The sequence below is a fragment of the Lathyrus oleraceus genome, chromosome 1 (genome assembly GCF_024323335.1).
Source record: "Lathyrus oleraceus cultivar Zhongwan6 chromosome 1, CAAS_Psat_ZW6_1.0, whole genome shotgun sequence".
NCBI classification, from domain to species: Eukaryota; Viridiplantae; Streptophyta; class Magnoliopsida; order Fabales; family Fabaceae; genus Lathyrus; species Lathyrus oleraceus.
Genome location: NC_066579.1, coordinates 150,910,846 through 150,922,401, shown reverse-complemented (window position 1 = coordinate 150,922,401; position 11,556 = coordinate 150,910,846). Strand labels below are relative to the sequence as shown.

The window sequence follows — 11,556 nt, the reverse complement described above, 5'->3', positions numbered from 1 at the left end:
CTTTTCTGCTGCTGATGACAATGTCCAAATGGGGAAATGTCAACCTTTTTGGTAGAGACAAAATAGTTTAACCTAGGAGGATTGATTAATTATTCCATTCATTCACACATTGGGCTGTAGAACTTTTGTAATAGAGAAAACCAGAGTTTTTCTTCTAAATCCTTCTGTTTGATAACAATGGTGATGAGGAGCTAAACTCCCTTTTTGTCAAGATTGGAGGTAGTAGCTATTCTCATCTATCTATGTATTCACTTTGATTTATATATGAGATAAAGATTGTTGATGTATTGGAACTGTTTTTGCTTTACTTTGAAAACCAGATTTGAGTAGTTGTCGAGAGAGATTACTTGAGTTTAGACATAAAACAGATTTTCAAGTAGTGAATAAGTTGTAGAGATAGATTTATCCATTACTATTCATTGATATTGAACATTCAAGGTTACTATATTGATAGTTAGGTGGAGAGATCGTCTAAGGATCAATATAGTAACTATCACGATATCATTTAGACATAAATGACTTTGAGAGGATATTTGAACATCATCAATAATCTTGAATCTAATTATTTATCATAGTGAATCATAGATATTTGAAATAGTGAACTCCAATCTTGCCAAGCTTTCATATTTGTCTAAAACCACTTAATAGTTTATGTTAACATTTATTAACAAGATATTTCTCCAAACAAAACAACCCTGTTACTTTCTAAACTTAAAACATTTGAATTATCGAACGGCGGTAATATCACCTAATCTCTGTGGATACGATACAAAAATATTTGCCAAAGATATACTCTTTCAACAAGTCACTACGCCAAATAAGGGAAAAGAGGGCGCTTATTTTGGCCTATAACAGCGCTTTTAAGCGCCCTCTAAAGTGGCGCTGGCATAGGTAAAGACAGCGTTTTGTTTTCCTGGAGAAAGCGCTGTCTAAAGTGGCCCTTTAAGGGCCACATTATAGTGCGCTTTCAGAAAAAAGCGCCCTCTGGAGTAGTCCATAAAGGGACACCTTAGAGGGCGCTTTCTGGAAAAAGCGCCCTCTAAAGTTGTCAATGTAAAGTGTTTAGAGGGCACTTTCTGGACAAAGCGCCCTCTAAAGTTGTCAATGTAAAATGTTTAGAGGGCGCTTCCTACAGAAAGCGCCCTCTAAAGTGTTAGTTATTTTTAAAAAAATTGTTTGAAAAACAGTGGATATTTAATTGGTAACCTGTTCGCATGCTGCAAAAGTGTAAAATTCATATTGATTTCATCCTTTAATCCAATGTTATACACCATTAATCCATTGATATATACAACATGAATCCATTTATATACAACATTAATCCTCCATATATACAACATTAATATATGATTCTTTGATCAACAATATACAATAACATATTCATGATTTAGTAAAAGTACAACAACAATATACAACATATATACAACAACAGCATACAACAACAACATTCCATACATATATGTACAACAATATACAACCTAGCTATATGATTCTTTGATCAACAATGAATTGACACAATTCATCCTTCATTTCATCCAAATGAGCTCTTGAGTAAGATTTATATTCCTCAAAGTACTACAATTAAGAGAATAAAACATATTCATGATTTAGTAACAAATTAGATGAAATATCCGATAATATTAAAATAAACCCTAAGTTATTATTCCATACCATTTTTGGGATGTCTATACAATTCAACCCAATGATATCTCTCATAAATCTCAATACAAAAAATCCGCAATCGACCGAATTGTTTTGCTGAGGACACTACACAGAAAAACAAACAATATATATATATATAGTTAATTTCTTACAAACACTATTATAAGCAAAAAAACAAACACTATTATAAGCAAAAATAAGATACTTAATATATACCTGAACTCTGACCCAGGTAATGTCCTTCCTATTACGGTAATTCTTTTTCGATCTAAATTTTAGTATTGCCCTAACAAAATAAAAACGTATATTGAGATCAATCTGACAGACATAATTAAATATACAAATACACACGAATATTTAGGGGAATTTCACTTACGCGTCAACCGTCTTCTTCATACTCGGATATTTACTCCAATCACCCGATAACGAATCGAGATAATACACCATTAGTCTCGAAAGATCCATAGCAACCAACACCCAGTGACCACTGTAAAATAAAACAAAAATTTAGATGCATGGAAATTTTCTACGTAAAAGATATACATAGATTAGAATGAAATTATTAGAAAGAAAATCTAACCCGTTGCCAGAATTAAACGGTAAAAAATACAAACTGGGTGTAGTATTATCGCCGGCCGCCATGAATCTATCGACTAGTTCATTCTTTACAGATGTTGGATTTTTCGTTATTAACGTTGTGTTGATACGGGAAGCAGCAATAAAATTAAATCGGTTACACAATTCAGTTCCCCGCATCAATGTTACATACATATACCTTAAATAGAAACATAATAAACATTAGACTACTCATTGAAATGTGTAAATAAATTGTTCAACTAAGTAAATAATAGATTGATCGGAGTACCATATGTATGTATGAATGACAGCGATGCCCAATTCTTCGTGTTCAAAAAGTTGTTGCATGTCCTCCTTTGCAATTATTTCGGAATGAGCAATTCCGAAAACACCTTCATCAAAATCTACAATACGGATGGCGCCGTGCATAATATCAGACTCTTCCACCATTTTCTCAAGACACATCATAATTTGAGATTTTGTCCCGGACGTCGTTGGAATATCGTTACCAGCTTTTTTCAACTTTCGACCGGGAACCTAAAAATTCATATAAATTAAATCATGACTTTTTGTGATGCAACAGAATCGTTGCGTATATAATTCAATGGGTATATATATTTCTACCTCTTTTTGAGATGCAACCGACTCGATGCGTCTTGAAATCCCTTTACCAGCTTTATGTGTGGGTCTTGTAGGAGTCTAACATTACCATGTAATAAGGATTGATTAAATATCATAATTGTAGCTGAATTGAAATGTGAATACTAAATATTCATAATCATTTAGAACATATATACCTCGGCATCTGGGAAAATTAGATCTGACGGCCATCCAACAAAGGATCCAACTGCATCTCGCATCATCGTTGTCTCTGAAACAACGTCAGGTAATGGTAGAAGCGCGTCGGTATCTAATACAAGGTCAACCGAAACTTTCATATATCCCACCGGGAGGGGATTATGGTGAAGTAATTCACCCGAAGTCTTGTGCACTTTTCCCTTGCCAACCATGCGATAAGTTGGTGATGATAGATACAGCTGACAAGGTGTAATGCCCTAAACCAATAATAAATGTTATTGTTAACGTGTATATGTGTCAAGTAAAAAAGTGCTACTTTAATTTCATAATAACATATATAATTACCTCGGGAAATTTCGGTTGACAATTGATACTAGCTCGGTCACTAGTATCTTTTGCCTCGGAACCACACCTTTCCTCTCTATACCTTGCATTCTCCTTTTGCAGTTCGAGTACTTGTGCCCTTAACTCCGCCAAGGTCTCCATCACCTCTTTGTTGGTAGGATTTTTTGTTTTTGGTTTTTTATAAAATGACGACGGAGTCACACCAAAACCCTTACCCCTCACACGACCGGAATACTCAGGAACATTTAGTACTCGACTAAGTACGCTCCTGCAATCCTGGACCTCGGTTGAAGGTAAGGTTTGGGATAAAGTCTCCTGAAATATTATTAGAGGAGATTAAAAATGAATTATATGTCTAACAAAATTTTCGATATAATTAAAGAAATAATGTTACATATACTTACACATTCGTCATAAACATTTTGGACCGCTTCAACGACAGCCCCATCCTTCCCAACCCGAGCAGCCTTCCACAATACGTGCTCCGGAAGAGATGTTGCGTCACTTTTCTCCTCGGCTAGCTACAAATTGAATCAGATTATAAGATCATCAATTATAACATATTGTGACAATGTATAAGCTCATAGCATTTGAATATACTCACAATTCTTTGTTGTAACCGTGCATATCCCGTACGCCCTTTTTTGTACGGATACGCGGGTTTTGATGCCATTTTCCGATTTTTGTCGCTTACTTCCTGGATAAAAAAGTTTAAGGCATATTAGAACCAAGTAACTTAACAATTGTATAATACCATAATTAATAGACATTACATGGAATTTTTCGTTTCTTCGTTTGGCGACAAAGTTATCCCATTCTTCGGCTGAAATAATCTCGACATACTTCATTGGCCGTTCTGCTTCAACAAAGTTTCCTTCCTCATCCTTGAGAAATTTGTTGGACAAAAAGGATCGAAATCCTCGGAGTCTTTTTCCGGCCAATTGAATACAATATTTTTGCCGGCTTTCATCGATGTGAAAGGATCTCTAAAAAACATACAAATGGAGTGTGTTATTATAAGTAATATTATAACAATATATGGTCAACAAATAGTCAACAAAAAAAACATATAATAATATATGGTAAGTACCTGTATCTCGGACCATATTTTTTCTTTGCCAACCTTCAATTCCGGACTTCTCCAATTATCACATGTAATCGGAATATGTTGTCGAACAAGGCAACCAATGTAACTTGCCAACATTGAACCGTTAGGCTCAATTAGTTGGTCTTCAACACTCCAATGTACTTCGAATTTTTCACCCTTGTCTCTTGCACGAATGATTGACTTCATAACAGTCAATCCTCGTTTGATTTCTTTTCAACATTGTTACGTGATCCACTCGCGTCATGGGTATCGTCTTGGTTAGCCATTTTATCTGTAATATAGAAATGATTCAATAAGACCCAAGTAAGACAATGACCATATTCGTGAAGCTACACAAAAAACACATTCATATACCTTCCATTTCTCTCATGTTACAACAATCTAAACTCTCTCTTTTTTCATCATTATTGAATACAAACTCACACACACCTACTGCATACAAAAGACCAATGCAAACTTATGGTGTTTGGAACATGAACAAACTTGCATCCATAATCATCAAACTTCCAAGCACAAGCTCAAACACACTCCAAATGACATCAGTTTTCAATCAAAAATAAAAAACCTTACAACAAGGTGCTCATGAACACCATATAGTGCTCGTTTGTCCTAAACAACATTAATCAACATAATGCACAAAATGTAAAACTCAGTTTAGAAAATGCCCTAATCAAACACCTGAAGAAAGTGAACGGTAACGATGGAGAAGAGAAATACCTTAAAGGTGACGGTAACGATGGAGAAGAAAGTGAACAGCGACGGTGGACGCAGATAACTCAGTGAACGTGAACGCAGCAGCAGAAAAAGGCGACGGCGACGACGACGGTGAGGGAGGGAGAACGAACGGATGACGAGAGTAATCGCAGTAGAGAGTAATCGCAGTAGAGAGAAAACCCAGTTACGTAAACGAAATAGCATATAGAGAGGGAAAATAAAGAGACATGCAGTATATATGTTATAATTTTAATGTTTAATAAAGGACCTTAGAGGGCGCTTGTGTAAAAAAAGCGCCCTCTAAAGGGGGCCTAAGAGGGCGCTTCTAAAAGCGCTCTCTAAGGCTTTCCAAAAGCGCCTTATAAACTGGAAATGTACATGGACTTAGAGAGCGCTTTTTTAAAAGCACCCTCTAAGGGTACCCTTAGAGGGCGCTTTCATAAACGCGCCCTCTATTGGTGTCCCTCCATTTCCTCATTATTTTTTCGCTTCACTTTAGAGGGCGCTTTGTTACAAAAGCGCCCTCTAAAGTGCGCTATCTATTCCTCCTTATTTTTCTCTTCACTTTAGAGTGCGCTTCTTTAAGAAAGCGCCCTCTAAGGTGCGCTGTCTATTCTAGTTTTTGGCGTAGTGAGTAAACTCTTAATAGAGTTTTTCTTGTGTAACAACTGCTTTATCATTCTGATCTATAATTTATAAAATAAGAGAGGGTTGTTTTCTTGAATTCTGATTAATTATAAAGGTTACAAGTTGAACTTCAGATACAATTTTGGTGTAAGAAGATTGTAGGCTGAAATTATCTTAAAAACTTTGTGGTACTCAAGGTGTGATCATTGAGTACTTTGGTATGAGGTTTTTAGACCAAACAAATACTAACTATAAAGTTTCATCGTAGTTAGTGACAAAACTTATTTAAAATATTAAGGAAAGTATAATTTCATCGGTTAGTTTAGTGACAAAACTTTTATCGTAAACTTTCATTTTGATGTTATTGACATCACATGTAATGCAAATAATATAAAATTCTTCAAACCATGCATTGTATCATTAACCCTTAACTAATTTTTATTGTTATAAATATGTGTGAGCCTATGTTTTTCAACCCTAAATATACTGTTATAGAACTTACAATTCATATATACCATTATTAACTATAAACTTTCATCGTAATTAGTGACAGTTTATCTAAAATATTAAGGAAAGTATAATGTCATTAGTTAGTTTAGTCATGGAACTTTTATCGTAAACTTTCATCTTAATGTCACCGCATGTAGTGCAAATAATATAAAATCCTTCTAACTATGCATTGTATCAATAACCTTTTAACTAATTTTTATTGTTATAAATATGTGTGCACCTACCTCATTCAACTCTAAATTTAGGGTTATAAAACTTACAATTTACATATACCATTATTAATTATAAACTTTCATCAGAGTTAGTGATGAAGCTTATCTAAAATATTAAGAGAAGTCTAATATCATTAGTTTAAAATTTTATAATTAAATTTTTTGAAAGTTTAAAATAATTTTATTAAATATTTAAAATAACATCAATATGATTATATATAGCACACATAAAAAATTTAATTATAATAAAATTGATATTATTAATCCTTTTTAAGATTTAATATCATAAATAATTAAATTTTTATATGCTCCCATGATTGTTTTAAACCAAAGAAAATATAATAAAATAAAAATAGGGACTATTAAAAATTGAGGGATATAAACCTCGTATCAACCTTAAAAGGGGAATACAACATAGAAAATAAAAACGGTATGAAAAAGAAATAAATTGAATAAAAATCAATAAAAAGTAATGCGAAACAAATAAAAACACATAAAACACAATTCAGCAAACCCAACACGGGGTCCAACACCAAATTGCTAAAGAAAAATATGTAAAAATCCGCAAATATTCTAAACAAATCAGAGACGAGTTTCAAAAATCAAACCTATCTTTTATAGAATGATAAATTTTCGACCGCTGACACGGATAAATACTCGTACCAACAACTCCTATGAAATAAACTACAACAAGTTTAACAACTCTTTCAAGTTTAATCAAATCAAATCACAACAAGTTAGTTCAAATCTATCCTATCAGACAAGTGTAGAACATCACATCGACGAAAATGTTATAACCACCATAGAACCACTAGTGTCCTGTCGAACCTAAATACAATAAAAACTGCAAATCTCAACGGATCTAGAAAGAACCAGAGATTAAAGTCAAGATTCCACCACCAACATTAGAGAATTGTAATTTGAGAATCAGATTCGAAAACATCAGTCAAAAATAAAAAACAAATAAACATAAGCCCATGTTGATAATGCACAAATGAGTTATCATGTCTAAAGATTGAATATATATATATATATATATATATATATATATATATATATATATATATATATATATATATATATATATATTTGTTGGTTAAGTAGTTTAGTGTTGTAATACACCCTTTTAAAATAGAATTAGTGAGATATAACGGATTCTGCTGAATTATCAATTGAGTTGATTTAATGATAGTATATCTATATTTTGTTATGGTTGACAAATAACTTCATAACTTTATAAATATTTATTAATGTGGACTAGTAAATATTATGTAACTGAAAAAATAATTCAAAAATACTAAAAGAGTGTTACATTCATATTATAACATTCATATTTCAACTAAAATATTAATTAATATAATTAATTTATTTTATTAGAATATAAAAGTGAGACTTAGGTTACTCTATAAAAAATATGAGTAATATACACATTTGATAATCAAATTCTAACACATGTGTTCAAATAATAATATACATTAAAGGTCTTGACCACATACAACTATTTAATATAATTTTATTAATTCATAAGTAAAATTTCATTTTTCTATTTACACATGTCTATTTATAAATGAAATTTTATTTTTCTATTTACACATATCTATATGTGATTTTATGTCAGGGTAATTAAAATAAAATAAAATAAATTAAAATTCTAGAAATTCAACTTAAAAGAAAAATGGAAACTAATTATGACCATTAAAAAATCATTAAAAAATAATCTAATAAAATGAAAATTACATATTAGTTATATAAACTTCCTAAAAAAAGTACATTTATTATTAAATTGCAAGAAAATTATACTATGGTAAGTCCACACCACCAAGCATTGCGTATTTTGGATAATCAATAGACAAATATCAACGGTGATAGAGACAAAACGATGTCGTTTTTCCTCTTTTTTTTTACACTCACTACAACAACATCGTATAGTGTTACAGTGTCTCTCTCATATATAAATTGTATCAAGGTTCCATTCTTTCCTTTCCTCTCCTTTCGTGTAGCAGCCAGCTACTTTGTTTCATCTCTCTCAAGGTCTCTCTCTTCTTTCTCTCTCTATGTTTTAGATCTCCTTCATTCTCAAACAATTTTTGTTTTTAAGAATTTTGATTCACAATCATAACTTGTTTCGTAGGATAGATCTGTTCAATTGTTTGTTCTTCTTTGTTGTGTTGTATTGTTTTGTATTGAAAGGTGGTTTCTTTTTTTATTTATTTTAATTTTGGGTTATAATTGAGGATCTGTTTTTATTAAAAAAACCCTATTTTTTATGTTTTTTTTTTAATTTAAGAAATGACTTTTTTTTTGGTTGTTGATGTTTTGTCGGTTGATTTGAATGTAAAGATTGTGTTTTTGTAATGTGTTTTTCGTGACCCAGATGAAAAGTTTGAGAATTTTTTTAAGGTTTGATGTTAGATCTGTCGTTGATTTGTGAAGATTATGTGACCCTTTTGCTTAGGTTTTGCAAATTTGGGAAAAGAGTGAAATGGGTTGGTGAATTTCTTTTCAAAGTTTAGTTTTTGTGTGTGTGAAAGTAATGAAATTGTTATACTCTTCTCTTTAGGTTTTGAAAGTGTGAAATTTTTGGTGTTTTTGGTGATGTTAGGTGGATCTTATAGAAGGCTGGAATTGTAGTGTTACATTTTATATGAATAATGCTATCAATTATGTGTTTGTGACATTTTCTTACCTTAATTTTGTTCTGTTTTATCAATTATGTGTTTGTGACATTTTTTTGAGTATACTTTGTTTTCTGTGTTTAATTTTGTTGTGTTTTGTGTACTTAGGCGTTCTACTGTGGAATAAGAACCCGACATCGAAGATGAACTGTTACAGTCTTCAGCAGAACGCCTTTGCAGCTTGTGAGGAGATGAGAGGTTCGGTTACCATTACGGATCAGAAGGAGCCTCTCATTTGTCCTAAGCCACGGCGAGTTGGGGTCTTGTCGAATGTTCCAATGCGGCAATTCAGATTTCATTTCAAGTAACTATATTATAATCAATTGTTGACCTTGGATTTAGTTTTGGAAGTTTTTAAGTGGCTGATATGTAATTTTTTGTTGTTGTAGTCAACAAGCTGAATGTTCTGATTCTAGAGCTGGGGCTGAGCTACTTGACATGATTTTCGAGAAGGTATGTTAGTACTTTCTGCATAATTCGCCGAGTTTATATTTAGGATAATCTTGGTATCCTCTTAATGTATGAATCAATGATGTCAATGATGTTTCGAGAAGGTATGGTTAGGATAATCTTGGTATCCTCTTAATGTATGAATCAATGATGTCAAATACTAGTAGTGGTTATAAACATCACTACCGTAATTTGAACAATAGAAATGACACACTATTTGAAACAAAATGGTGCCAAATAGAGTTTACAGTGCCGTCATTTCCCGCGATAGATAATAATAACACTATTTTTTATAGAAAGATCTGGTCTGTTATACAAAAGATTGTGAGAATTTTGGATTTATGCACCTTCCGTGTTTTCTGGCGAACGACATAGACAATGTTTTGACCGGTTATCATTCATTATTTTGTACTGTTTTTTTTTGTTTTTTTTGCCATTGATGTCTTTGTTAGAAAGAAAGGCACTTTAGTGTCTTCCTTAATAGGACAAGACAAGCTTTGTATCTTTGGTTGACTTCTTTAAAAAATTTGTTCATCTAGAAACCTTTTTGGTGTTAAATTTGTGTCTAGTTAGACGAAAATGACTTAACATGATTTTTTTATATTAACTTATACTTGGTTCTTTCCCTATTTTGAATAATATTTTTTTTAAGAAATATGATTTTATTATATTTGATTATTTTGAATCAAATTTATGTGCTTGGGTATCGAATTTGAATTGAAGTCGATAAATATTGGCTTTCTTTGCCACACTTCGAAGTTTGATCCATTATTAGCTGTTATCTTTGATGTCAACAGGAGTGTCACGGGGACGATTTTGCTTATCCGGCAGCTTCATCTCCACCATATTTTTGCGTGTCTCCACCGGTCCGGGCTGCAAATCCTTTAGTCCACGACGCCCGTTTTGGAGACGAGATTGTATCATTATCACCATCAGGTTTGCCATCGCCAACCTCTGCATCCCGCAAAGGAGGATGTGCTAGGGTGAGTTTTGGACTCAAACCAGCCGCGGTTAGAGTAGAAGGATTTGATTGCCTCAACAGGGATCGCCAGAATTCGAGCATCTCTGCTGTTGCATAAACGTACCATTCAGAGAAGTGTATATAAAGACGGAGCTGAGTGTGATAACTTCTTAAAAAAGAAAGAGAATTTAACTTAACTAGAGAGAAGATAAATATCTTTTGAGTAGTTTAAGGTTATAATGTTGGAAAGTACAGACCGTGGTCTTGAGAAGGTTTGATGTATAAAGAGAATGTTTTTTTTTGTGTAATATAAGGATAAAATTAAGGATGTTTTTTTATTTTACTTAAGTGGTTTTAAATATTTGTAGGTCATCACCATGAGAATGTCATGTATAGAGTTGGTGATTTTGGTTATATTATGTGTAAATATATTTAGCTAAATTTATAAGTATGGTTATCATAATTTAATGAATTAAAGTAGTATATTTATAGTGAAATTCCATTTGTATGGCCATATTAGTATAAATTTATTTAGCTAATTTTATAAATGTCTACTTTATGGAAGAAATTGATGTGTAACAAAAAATGTCTACTTTATAAGAAATTGATATGCAACAAAAAATGTCTAATTTTATAAATGTCTACTTTAGAAATTGTTTTCTCACTGTCAATGTTAAGTCATCAGCAAAAGATAACAAGTGCATTCGGTTATTTATTTCATGAATTAAAGGAAAATTAGTTTTGTGCTTTGAACACACAATTTTCTTTTTATTTGTTGTAGGTTTATTTTTAATAAATATTACTACGGATAGATTTCACTCAATATTTTTAATTTTTTCTTCTTTTTTATAATAGGAAACTAATGAAATTTTTGAGTAATTTAACACGGCTTTACATTTTAATGTCAAAAACGTGAGA

The 11,556-nt window shown here is 32.0% G+C and overlaps 1 protein-coding gene across 1 annotated transcript; it reads left to right on the top strand.

Annotated features, from left to right (window-relative positions):
* The first annotated feature begins 8,415 nt into the window (after nt 1–8,415).
* On the top strand, nt 8,416–11,135 carry LOC127123292 (uncharacterized). The gene is made up of 4 exons (XM_051053527.1): nt 8,416–8,583; nt 9,336–9,531; nt 9,617–9,680; nt 10,475–11,135. Exons 2-4 carry the CDS (start codon nt 9,371–9,373, stop codon nt 10,754–10,756), a joined length of 507 nt encoding a protein of 168 aa, XP_050909484.1. The 5' UTR covers nt 8,416–8,583; nt 9,336–9,370; the 3' UTR covers nt 10,757–11,135.
* Nucleotides 11,136–11,556: the final 421 nt, after the last annotated feature.

What these genes read in the sequence shown, in the direction of transcription:
- LOC127123292 (XM_051053527.1), top strand. Translation starts at nt 9,371, where the DNA reads ATGAACTGTTACAGTCTTCAGCAGAACGCCTTTGCAGCTTGTGAGGAG. An exon ending in CAATTCAGATTTCATTTCAA is followed by an intron (nt 9,532 to 9,616) that starts GTAACTATATTA and finishes TTGTTGTTGTAG; the next exon opens with TCAACAAGCTGAATGTTCTG. An exon ending in TTGACATGATTTTCGAGAAG is followed by an intron (nt 9,681 to 10,474) that starts GTATGTTAGTAC and finishes TGATGTCAACAG; the next exon opens with GAGTGTCACGGGGACGATTT.